Source organism: Dipodomys spectabilis, unplaced genomic scaffold (assembly GCF_019054845.1).
Source record: "Dipodomys spectabilis isolate Male_0828 unplaced genomic scaffold, ASM1905484v1 ptg000023l, whole genome shotgun sequence".
NCBI classification, from domain to species: Eukaryota; Metazoa; Chordata; class Mammalia; order Rodentia; family Heteromyidae; genus Dipodomys; species Dipodomys spectabilis.
In genome coordinates this window covers 2,181,050-2,193,272 of record NW_024870700.1, presented here as the reverse complement: position 1 = coordinate 2,193,272, position 12,223 = coordinate 2,181,050, and the positions used below count along the sequence as shown (strand labels likewise).

The window sequence follows — 12,223 nt, the reverse complement described above, 5'->3', positions numbered from 1 at the left end:
TAAGTTAATTTTTAAAAGCAGCTGAGCACTGGTGGCTCACACCTTTGGCCTTAGCACCTCAAGAGAGCTGTGTTTCCAAGCTAGCCAGATCAGAAAAGTCCACAAAAGGTTTATCTCTAATGAGCCAGAAAAATGATGGACTGGAGGTATTGCTCAAGGGATAAAGTGTCAGATGTGAGCAAGAAAGGCAAGTGAGTGAGGTAAGTATGAATTCAAATCTTGGCACAAAGGAAAAAAGAAGCAGAAATCGCCAAAGTATTGAGTCTTTATTTCTTTTGTATGAGAAATTTTTGTCTTTTTTATGTCTGTACTTTTGACTTTCACACAATGTCATATTTCTGCAATAAGAATAAAAAAAGAAATCAAAGTCTAACACCAGTGACTCCCACCTGTAATCCTGGGCATCCAGGAGGCTGAGCTAGGAGGATCGTGGTTCGAAGCCAGCCTAGGCAGGATGGTCTGTGAGCCTCTTATCTCCAATTAACCACGAAAAATCTGGAAGTGGAGCTCAAGTGGTAGAGTGTTAGCCTTGAGCAAAGTATGCTCAGGGACAACACCTAGGCCCCAGGGCTGGCACAAATTTAAAAAAAACAAACAACAAAATTGTTTTCATAAAGATTATTTTTATTGCATGGGTCTTATAGCACATATTCTTCAATCCCAGTGCCCTAGTGGAAATGCCAGACTAGTAGACTAGCATCTGTGATACGACATTTTACTGAAGACTTCAGGTCTTTGATTTCTGTGTATATGTAATGTGAGGATGCTCAAGGATTATGCAAGAATGAAAGAAGCAGTGAGGGTTAGGTATTTAGTTCAGTGTTTATGCTGGATGGCAGAGCAAGGGCTGGACCTAGGACTGATTCCCACCTTAGTGCTATTCCACACATGTGGTAGATTCACACAAGGACCGTGAGCTGAGTATCTCTCCTGGTTGGATGCTAGTTTGCTAACCAGGAGAGTCCTATCATTACAGCACACTTGCAAGAGAAGCTGTCCTACTGAGTCTGTAGGACTGTGGCACCTGAGTCATATTCAGGAATGTCAACTGCATCCATCTTCCCTTTAGAAACAGTCTCCCTATTGCAGACCGAGCCAGGTCTCCAAGCTCAGCCTCCTCACCAAGACACAACGACTGGACCAATGCTTTGAATTTTTCTGACCCTATTTTCTAGTCTTATTTACAAGGCAGCCCACTATCATTGGAAGGATTCTTTTAAAAAAATCTATCTGTCTGTCTGCCTGTCTGCCTGTCTATCTATCTATTTGTGGGGCTTGAACTCAGAGCTGGGTGCTGCCCCTGAGATTTTTTACTCAAAGCTAGTACTCTAGCACTTTGAGCCATAGTTTCACTTCTGGTTTTCTGATGGTTAATTGGAGCTAAGAGTCTCATGGACTTTCCTGCCCTGGGTGGCTTTGAACTGAAGTGTGATCCTGGGAGAGCCTCCTGAGTAGCTAGGATTACAGATGTGAGTCACCAGCACCCAGAAGGTGCTGATTATCTCATTAGAAAGATTCCTAGTCCATTGATGAATTCCCTGACCCTTCTCACTGGACAAAGTGGTCCTCTACATCCCCTCCTTGATGGGAGTCTATAAGCATCTTAGGGAAGCAGTTTGGGCTCCGTTTTCTCTGAAGTACTCAAGAGCTGATGCTTCTGATACAAGAATATCTATCCTCTGAGCTTTGGCATTGAAACCTCAGCCCTATATCTGGGTTAATTCTATCTGTTCAGATGTGCCTCTCAGGGCAGGACTCCCATGTCCAAAATTCTAAAAGCCCTGAGTTTACTGGAAGAAGCAGGGATTATATAAGTACACAGAGCCAAAGAGATGACTCTTTTGACTAAGGGAAAGCTGGTAAGTATTTTACATCTATTTCTAACTAGATGGCTTATGTATTCATAGAAACCAATATCCACTGCCTATTGAACATCTTGAGAGAATGATCTATAGGTCTATGATTATGGTTAAGCCAGCAGCCATATCAAAAAAAAAAAAGAAGTAAAATCCAGATTAACTGCTCTGTTGATGGAGTAATCCTCCCCTTTTCAATGACAAGTTCAGAGAGGGCAAGTCCAATGCACAACAAAAGACTGTCATGCTTAGGTTCAGAAGACTAGTACACCTCAGTCAGCTATAGCCAGGCACGTGTTGAGAGATTTATAGAAAGCTACCTTCCTGGGCTGATAATATACGTATTATATTGGCCTCGGGCTGGTGAATGATTAGAAGTAGATTGGTTTATTTATATTTTTGAGACATCCTGGAACATCATTTCAACCAGATGCCAGGTTTGCCACTGACATCTTTATCCTGGATATTTTCCTTTCTTCTTCCACACACCCAAGACTATTCCTGTATTCAGGGACTTGGGGAGACAGCCTAAAGAGATCCAGATGTTTCCGACATTCTTACATCTGGTTTCAACCTGAGTTTTACCTTTGCAAGGAGATTTTCCCTGACCACTTCTGTGTCTTCTCTCTCATGAGATTCTGTCTTCTTACTAGATATGTTTCAATCATGTACTACCTTCTATACCAAGAATTATATTGTATTTATTTGTGCAACATTCCTCTTGCTTATGGTAAAGTCACAAAGCAATGAATGGACTCACTTTGTTTCACATATGTAGCCCTGAACTTGACATCTAAATTAAGGATAAGTTAATATTTAATAGGCAAATGAACGATTGAATGATTGGATAGATGGATGGATGGATGGATGAGCAGATAGATGATAGACAAATGAACAGCTATATGGACAAAAAGATGAATAAGTGAATGTTTCCAATCTAATTTACCTCATAACCTCTTAAGTCTTAGTTCTCTTCTCTTTCCTCCTTGATTCTGCTAATGTCACACACATAATACTGAATTCTGGCCTCTGTCCCTTGTAATAGGTACCATACTGACTTAACACAGGATTTTTTTCCCAATCAACACACAAGCAAACCTGTCAGGAGAATCATCTATCTCTACACAAAGTGGAGAGCTGGCAATTAAGCAGAACATTGCAGGCTGTGTCAACAGACGGAATGAGTCACCACTTTACACCAGATTTCTTTCTGTTATCTGGGTAATTCTGTCTACATCTGGTCTGGCTTTCCCTGATTACCAAAGACGTTATCTCAGTACAACCCTCATCTTACTTTTTCCTTGAGGAGGAATACAATAAAAGAAACAGGCTTGTGATTTCCGGACTGAATCTAGACTTCAGCGTTTTATTTTCCTTGGTTTGTTTTCTATGTGTGTCAGGTCTAAAGGCCGATGAAATATTTCACCCACTCTTCTCAATGGTGTTTGGTCTATAGAACACACCACATGGTGAGGGTGTGTAGGAACAGCATCTGAGTCCTGATTTGGGATAAGCATAGAGTAGAGAAAGAAAGGTACTAAGTGTGAAATCTAGTATGGAGACACCCTAGTAAGACACACAGCATCATTCACCCATGATTTTCATAAAAACCAGGTAAGGGAATCACATAAATGTGAGCTCAATCTTACACCAACTAGAAGGCATCTGGAGTCCTCCCCACCCCCACATCCAGAGATGCTGAAATAACTCTTAATAACAGGCTTGTGGCTGGAGACAATCAAGCTCATTATCTAAAGATACTCAACTCCTAATCAGGGCCTTTTCTTGCCTCCTGCCTCTCAGCACATCCCTGCACAACAAGTCTAGCCCTTTTTAATCTTATTTTGGTGGCATGTAAAAAATGCCAGAAATTCTGAAAGTTTGGATAATACATACTTTTAAAAAGACAACAGAAATGGAAAAAAGGGTTTGAGTTTTTTTTTTAAAAAAAGTGTTGCTTTTGCCAACCTTGAAGTGAATCAAAGGTTCCAAAGGTTTTGCCCAAATTGTGGAGAAGTTCTGCCCCAAAAGTGATCAAAATTCAAAGGAGCTTGGAGGGGAAAAATTTTACATTGAAATTAGGCCCATCCTTATTTTTGGTAAGGTTTTTATTATAAAAATACTGTACAGAGCCGGGCGCTGGTGGCTCACGCCTGCAATCCTAGCTACTCAGGAGGCTGAGATCTGAGGATCACGGTTCAAAGCCAGCCCGGGCAGGAGAGACCGTGAGACTCTTATCTCCAATAAAAACCACCAGAACACCGGAAGTGGCGCTGTAGCTCAAGTGGTAGAGCACTCGCCTTGAGCTGAAGAGCTGAGGGACAGCGCCCAGGCCCAGAGTTCAATCCCCACGACCGACAAAAAAAAAAAAAAAAAATACTGTACAGAGGGGTTACAGTTACATGAGCGAGGTAATGAGTACATTTCCGATCCAGCATTGTTGTCTCCTCCTTTGTTTTTCACTGACTTTGCGATTGTAAGTAAGGGGTAGAATTCTAACCTAGAGTATGACAGACAAGCACTTTGCACTCGGGTACATCCCAAGTGCCAAGGACATTGACCTTGAATTCAAAAGCAATTCTTTTACCACTTTTTACAAATAAATATTCTTTTCTGAAATCTGAAAGGAGTATCAATTTTTTTAATTGGGGAATACAGGAAAGGTCAGAGGGACAGATGAACGGAGGAAGGAAGGTGAATGCCGTCATAACTATTCAATGTACATATGTGAACATGGAAGTTGAGCAGATGGAGGGGTTGGGAGAGATGGGGTAGAATGATGGAAGGACATTGATCAAGATGCATTGTATTCATAAACTGTTATGTTGATATAAAAGAATGGTGTATCTAAACACTCTGCTCACCAAAAAAGACCAAATGAGAAGACTGAATGCATTTATAATCCTTCACCTAGAGATAGCCAGTGTTATAATTTCAGTGGATAATTTCTTTCCAATCTTTTCTTTGCAAAAATGTCTTATTACACAAATTTAAACAGATCATACTACTCATGATATTTTAATATACTGCTTACTTTTTTCCCCATCAGTTATGTGGCTTGAACTCTGGGCTTTGGCACTGTCCTTGAGCTCTTCAGCTCAAGGAAAAGGCTCTACCACCTGAGCCACAGGACCATTTCTGGTTTTCTGGTGATTAATTGGAGATAAGAGTCTCATGGACCTTACTGCACAGGCTGGCTTTGAACTGCAATCTTCAGATCTCAACCTCCTGAATAGCTAGGATTATAGGCATGAGACACCAGTACCTGGCTGCATTGCTTTCTTTAGTTATAAATCTTAATCTCTTTTTTGGGGGTAGCTATTCTTTGCTTTTGGGGGGAGGGGTACCTGGGATTGAACCTAGGAAGTTGTACTTGCTAGGCAAGCTCTTTGCCACTGAGCTATATGTCAGCCCTTAACCTGCCTACTATTCTTTTTTCTTTTCTTTTCTTTTTTTTTTTGTTTTTTGTTTTTGGGTCCGGTCGTGGGGCCTAAACTCTGGGCCTGGGGCACTGTCCCGTCCCTCAGCTCTTCTGCTCAAGGCTAGCGCTCTACCATTTGAGCCACAGCACCACTTCCGGCTTTTTTCATTTTGCTTATGTGGTGCTGAGGAATGGAACCCAGAGCCTCAGGCATGCAAGGCAAGTGCTCTATCACTGAGCCACCTTCCCAGCCCCCCTGCCTACTATTCTTTTGTGTGTATGTGTGTGTGTGTGTGTGTGTGTGTGTGTGTGTGTGTGTGTGTGTGTGTGTGTGCCAGTACTGGATAAACTCAGGGCCTGGGTGTTATTGCATAGGTTTTCCACTCAGGGTTGGCATTCTAACACTTGACCCCCAACTCTACTTCTAGCTTCTTTTGCTGGTTAATTGAAGATAAGAGTCTCACAGACTTTCCTTCCCAGGCTGGCTTCAAACCTCTATTCTCAGATCTCAGCCTCCTGAGCAGCTAGCATTATAGGCATGTGACACTGGAACCAGAGTTTACTTAAGTATTCTTATTTGTATTTCTGAAAGCCAAAAATTTAGCAAAGGACACAGCCTTCATTTCATACTGACCCTTGTAAAAATGAGAAGAGTCAGGAACTAGATTCCATTCCTATTTCTATTAAGTAGGAATCTAGTTGGGGCAAGGTCTCTCTCTTTCTCTGGACACAGCTTTGCTTGTCTATGAAGTAAAGGGTGATTTCTAGAAAGTTTAAGAGGAAGTCTTCTCATGTATAAGCCACATAATGCAATGTATAAATTGCCTTACTGCCTACTTTGTACGCTCCATATGATAGGGATTTCCTCTTTCCTTTCATCCTTTGATTTCTTTGCCTTTAATTTTTCCATTTCCTTTTCCCTGAAATGATGAAATGTGATTCCTTTTATCTTCTCATTGGAAGATGGGTGGTTGGCTTCTTCCACGCTTGGCTTTTGTAAACCCAGCACCATTGTCCTCCTGGAAGTGAGAGCTCTGGTTTGGAGCAACAGGGGGCAAGGCCAGTACTTTACAGATGCTGCAGCAAACAGGCTCCCCTGAGCCACCTACGTGTCCCTGGAATAAAACTACAGTCAATACTCCTGGAGTTTCAGGGAAGGCTCTGCTTTCTTGCAAGCTCCAGCCAGAGTAAAACTATGAATAAATTGAAAAGGCATTCATTCTCTTAAGCACACAAAGTTAATTATCTTATTTTCAACTTTATATCTACGCATACTTGTAACTTTAAACTCATGAGTGTGTATAGATGTATATGATTGAAACAGTCATATGATGTATGTGTATATCTGCAGTTATAGCCAATGTACATTATGTAAAAAGTAAGCCATGTAACTTGCAGGTAGGGATGGAGGGGGGAAATGAGGGAGAATGATGGGAGAGGTTAACAGTGACTAAGCAGTGCCCGACTCATAACCTGACATGGAACTGTAACCCCTTTGTGCAACTACTTAATAACAAGAATAAGCTAGGCGCTGGTAGTTCATGCCTATAATCCTAGTCAGGAGGCTGAGATCTGAGGATTGCAGTTTGAAGCCAGCCCAGGAAGGAAAGTCCATGAGACTCTGATCTCTGATTAACAACCAGAGAGTTAGATTTGGCACTGTGGCTCAAAGTGTTAGAGTGCTAGCCTTCAGTGAAAAAGCTCAAGGACAGCACCCAGGCCCTGAATTCAAGTCCCACAACTGACCAAAAAAAACCCAAACTCAAATAATAATAATAATAATAATGGCAATGATAATGATTATCATCATCATCATCATCAAAAGAACTAGCAAAGGTTTTATGTTCTATATCAAAGGGGCTAGGAAGTGAATGTTTTCTGTAGACACTGAAAATAGTTGGACACTCAACTTACGCATAAATTGGAAGGTAAAGAAGTTCCTGAGGAGTAATAACATATTTCATAGAAAGAACTTCCAGATTTCCTGAACCTTCCCTGTGCAGAAAGTGAGTGACGAAGAACATGTTCTCCACCATTGCATGACAACAAAGATTCTCCCAAGGCCTAGTCTGACTGCTATTCATTGTGTGAGCTCTAACACAGATCTGAAAATAAAACACAAGTTTGTGTGTTAGCACTGCGTATCTTAGGGTCTGTTAGGTAGGTTTCTGAAGAAAAAGAAAGGAAGGAAGAAGGAAGGTAGGAAGGAAGGAAGGAAGAAGGGAGGGAGGGAGGGATGGAGGGAGGGAGGGAGGGAGAACAAAAGAAGGAAAAGATGAAAGGAGAGAGAGGAAAAGAGGGAAGGAGATAAGAAGGGAGGGAGGGAAAGGAGGAAAGGGAGGGAGGGAGGAGGGAGAGAGGAAGAAAGAAAGAAAGAAAGAAAAGAAGGAAGGAAAGCAAAAGGAAGGAAGATAGGAAGGAAGGAAGGAAGGAGGAAGGAAGGAAGGAAGGAAGGAAGGAGGAAGGAAGGAAGGAAGGAAGGGAGGGAGGGAAGGAGGATGAAAGAAGGAAAGGATGAAATGAGAGAGAGGAAAGAGCGAAGGAGATAAGGAGAGAGGGAGGGAAAGGAGGAAGGGGAGGGAGGGAGGATGAAGGAAAGAAAGAAAGAAAGAAAGAAAGGAAAGAAGGAAGGAAGGAAAGACAAAGTAAGGGAGAGAGGAAGAAAGGCAGGGAGGGAGGGAAGAAGGAAGAAAGAAAATGTGGAAGGAAAGAAAGAGAAGAGAAAGAAATAAGAGGAAGGAAGGAATCAACATTTCTCACCAGTTTTCCGAAGCATTTTCACTGAGAAGACCCAGCATGGAGTCTTCTGATGTCTTGCTGCTATCATGAATTCCACTGAGCTCAGAGACCTGTGATTCTGGTGTGAAATAGGAACACTGTGAGGGAATGGTTCCAGCACATCTCAAGATGCTGATGTTCCCGCCTATCAGAGAACAGGATTCTGGAGAAGGAGAGCATCTGACCAATGAGCGTCCTCTGAGACAGTTCCTGCTTGACTAATCCCACCTTCAGTCATCAGTGTTAACCCCAGCAAAACGAATCCTGGAGCTTGAACTCAGGGCTGAACTCAGGTGCTGTCCCTGAGCTACTTTTGCTCAAGGCTAGCACTGTACCACTTGAGCCACAGCTTCACTTCTGGCTTTATTTGGCAGTAAATTGGAGATAAAAGTCTCACGGACTTTCTTGCCTGAGCTGGCTGCAAACTGTGATTCTCATATCTCAGCCCCCTGAGTAGCTATGATTAAAGGCATTGGCCACAGCGCTAATCCTCATTCTTCTTCTTTTTTTAACTTTCAGTTTCCATCATAGGATCTCAGTTTATTTAGGGATACAAGACTTGAAATGACATAATTATATTGTAACAGCATATAATAGAATTATATCATATAGGAATGTGGCCTGTTGAGAATGACAAATCTGTCAGAGATATTTGTCAGAAACAAAGATTATTTAAACTGAAACATGAAAGCCAAGTTTAACTATCAAGAAGGAACACAATAGATTTGCAGAAATTGATGCAAATGACAAAACAAAATGTGTATTATGATCTCATTCACATAAGAAAAATAACCTATTCTATGTAAATACATTAACACTGGTCTAAACTAAAGTAACCCAGAAGATAACAGTGATTACTTTTGAAAAGAAAAAAAGAGGACAAGAAAGACTTTTCTGCATGCCTGTGTTTGCACACAATTTTCACTTTTTCAGAATAGAATACCACACATTAGTTTCATGGCCACCGAGTTTTCAAAGGCCAGGGATTGAGGAGGTTTGTTCTCAATGTGAATGAATCCCCCAGAATCTAAGTTCCTGACTAGGAACCCTCCAGTTTAAAATCTTGATTAGTCAGGTATGTGTGGCTCTGAACTGGAATAGGCAAATGAGAAAAGAGACTCAAAAGCAAGAGAAGAGGCAGAGATCAGAGGCCACTGGAGAATCTTCTCGTAGATGTCTATGTTGGGCTTCAAAAAATGAATGAGCACTTGTAAAAGTTTGAATATTGTTACTGCATGATACCAAAAGATGGCCTTCCTGTAACACCCATTGACTGAGCCTCATTCAGTACTTGGATCCAAAGCCTTTCAGCTTCTCTACTAGAGCCTTTTTTTACATATCTAAAAGCAGCTGGAGAAGTCATGGTAACTGCAGCTGCTGTCTGGTACAATGAAAAAGGCTTTCCCACAGAGTCCTCGTGCACTGTCCTACTTACCTGATGCTTCTCTCTCTGGGCCTGCATTTCTGTTTTGAGTGGCTCCAAATGTTCCAGTGTACTTCATTATTTTGACCTAAAATATGCTTCCCTGTAGTGTTTATCCACTGATCCCAGTTCTGTGACACATGTGTGCTAATTAGACAATCACAGTTCCAACAAGGAATTTTTTTCTCTCTTTAAAAAACCTGCTGTTGGGGCTGTGAAGGTGGCTCAGTGGTAGAGTGCTTGCCTTGCATGCATGAGGCCCTGAGTTCGATTCCTCAGCACAATTCAAGCAGAAAAGGCAAAAGTGGCGCTGTGGCTCAAGTGGTAGAGCTGTGCTCAGGCCCAGAGTTCAGAGTTCAGCCCCCACGACCGGCAAAAACAAAACACCAACAAAACAAAACAAAACAAAACAAAAAACCTGCTGTTAGGCCAAGTGCTGGTGGCTCATGCCTATAATTTTAGCTACTCAGGAGGCTGAGATCTGAGGATCATGGTTCAAAGCCAGCCCTGGCAGGAAAGTCTGTGAGACTCTTATCTCCAATAAACTACCAGAAAACTGGAAGTGGCACTATGGCTCAAGTAGTAGAGTGCTTGCCTTGACATGAAGAGCTGAGGGATAGTGCCCAGGTCCAGAGTTCAAGCCCCACAACCAACAATACAAAACAACAACAACAACAACAAAAACCCTGCTGTTTGGAAACAAGACAGGATTCAGGAAACTATCTTAAGCAAAATTTCCAGTTCCTTTTTCCTAAGCAGAGCACTTTACATTTTATCTCTTTACTTTTCAACATCTCAGTGAAGAGATAAGAAGAGGTAAGTGTCTCAAGGACTTTCTTGCTCAGGCTGGGTTCCAACTATGATCCTCAAATCTCAGTTGCCTGAGTAGCTAGGATTGATTACAGGCATGTGCCACTGGTACCTGGCTTCAGGAAGGTTTTAAGTTTGTGAGACTCATCTCCAATGAACCACCCAGAAAGCCAGAAGTGGAGCTACAGTTCAAGAGGTAGAATGCTAGCCTTGAGCAGAGACAATGTCCAGGCCCTGTGGTCAAGCCTCAAGATTGGCACCAAAAGAAGAAGAAGGAAAAAAAAAGAACAAAAATAAATGAGCTTTGGCTGGGTCCTCTTCTGGTCCTATTAACTGTTTTTTTGTTGTCGTTTTTTGTTTTGTCAGTTGTGGGGCTTGAACTCCAGGCCTTGGCACTGTCCCTGTGCTCTTCAGCTCAAGGTTAGTACTCTACCACTTGAGCCACAGCACCATTTCTGGCTTTTTCTGCTTATGTGGTGCTGAGGAATCAAACTCAGGGCCTCATGCATGCAAGGCAAGCACTCTAACGCTGAGCCACCTTCCTAGCCCTGTTCCTATTACCCTTTAACGTCTTTCTTTCTTAGTCTTAATTTTCCAGGGGTAAATTAGGTTCATCTTCCTGGGCTATCCACAGGCCTCCAGAAACTAGGCTGAAGTGAATAAAAACTCTTGATGGAAATTCATTTGTTGTTGAGTTCTGCCTGTAGCCCTTAAAATCAGAGATATTCTCTTCCATTCTACCCTGTAGTCAACTTTTAACTCCTCTTGCCTCAGTTTCCCTAGCTTGATTTCCCCCTTATCTGGAACCAGCAGAGGCAGCTTTGTGGGATCAAGTGTTCATGTTCCCAGCTCACGTTACACAGTGACACCCCAATACCCTGTTAATCCACAGACAAATCCAGCAAACACTGGCCTACACATGGCTACTTTCCATTCAGAGTAAGGAATGGGCCTTCTTTATCTTTGTGTCCCAGCATCTTACCTGATGCCTGGCCTTTAGGTATTTCTCAGTTAGTGTATGTTCATTGGTTCAAAGTATACATGTTACACACAATTATTGTGTAGCAATTATAAAGAACGAAATGGATATGTTTTATTTTAGAGACTTGAAGGCTAATTGAGAATGGAGTAGGTGAGGTGAGAGGCTCAAATACAAAACCAAACCATCCTCAATTTTTAATATACATTTTTTATTGTAAAGATACTGTGTAGAGGGGTTACAGTTACATGAGTAAGGCAATGAGCACATTTCCTATCCGGCATTGTTACCCCATCCTTTGTTTTTCCCCTACCATCCCTTTCCTTCCCCCCTTCCCAATCCCTTCCTCTCCCCTCCAATGTTTTAAAGTTCGTTTCAACAGTGTCTTGTACATCTCATTGTTACAATGGCTCAACCTGTATCCTTATTTCAGTTTTTTGTTATTTCCCTTCCCCTCCCCAAGTTAGAAGAATGTATATGCAAGATGCAGGGCACCAGAATCACATACAGTGACAACAGGGGTTGTACCTTGGGGGAAGAACATATAAGAGAAACAAAAAAAAATCACATAGTACATTCTAAGTACATTAAAAACAACAGAAACAAAGATAAAACCTCTTGTGTCCCTATCTTGGGGCTCATTTTGCTTAGCATCATCTTATATGGTCATATGTACATAGCTTTTGATCTTTTCTGCTTGTCCTAGGTATATACTAGTTATTGCAGATAAGGGATCTTCCAGCCTGGCGCTGGTGGCTCATGCCTGTAATCTTAGCTACTCAAGAAGCTGAGATCTGAGGATCATGGTTCAAAGCCAGCCCAGGCAGGAAAGTTCATGAGACTCTTATCTCCAATTAACCACCAGAAAAATGGAAGTGGTACGGCAGCTCAAATGGTAGAGTGCTCACCTTGAGCTGAAGAGCTCAGAGACAGCACCCAGGCCCAGAGTTCAAGGC

At 42.0% G+C, this 12,223-nt stretch overlaps 1 protein-coding gene across 1 annotated transcript in view; it reads right to left on the bottom strand.

Moving 5' to 3' along the window:
• LOC122104159 (transforming protein p68/c-ets-1-like) overlaps positions 1–8,104 on the bottom strand; it is a 51,399-nt gene extending 43,295 nt beyond the window's left edge. The window contains exon 1 of the mRNA XM_042674865.1: positions 8,038–8,104. Coding sequence (XP_042530799.1) covers positions 8,038–8,104 — 67 coding nt within the window. The remainder of the gene's footprint in view (positions 1–8,037) is intronic.
• Positions 8,105–12,223: the final 4,119 nt, after the last annotated feature.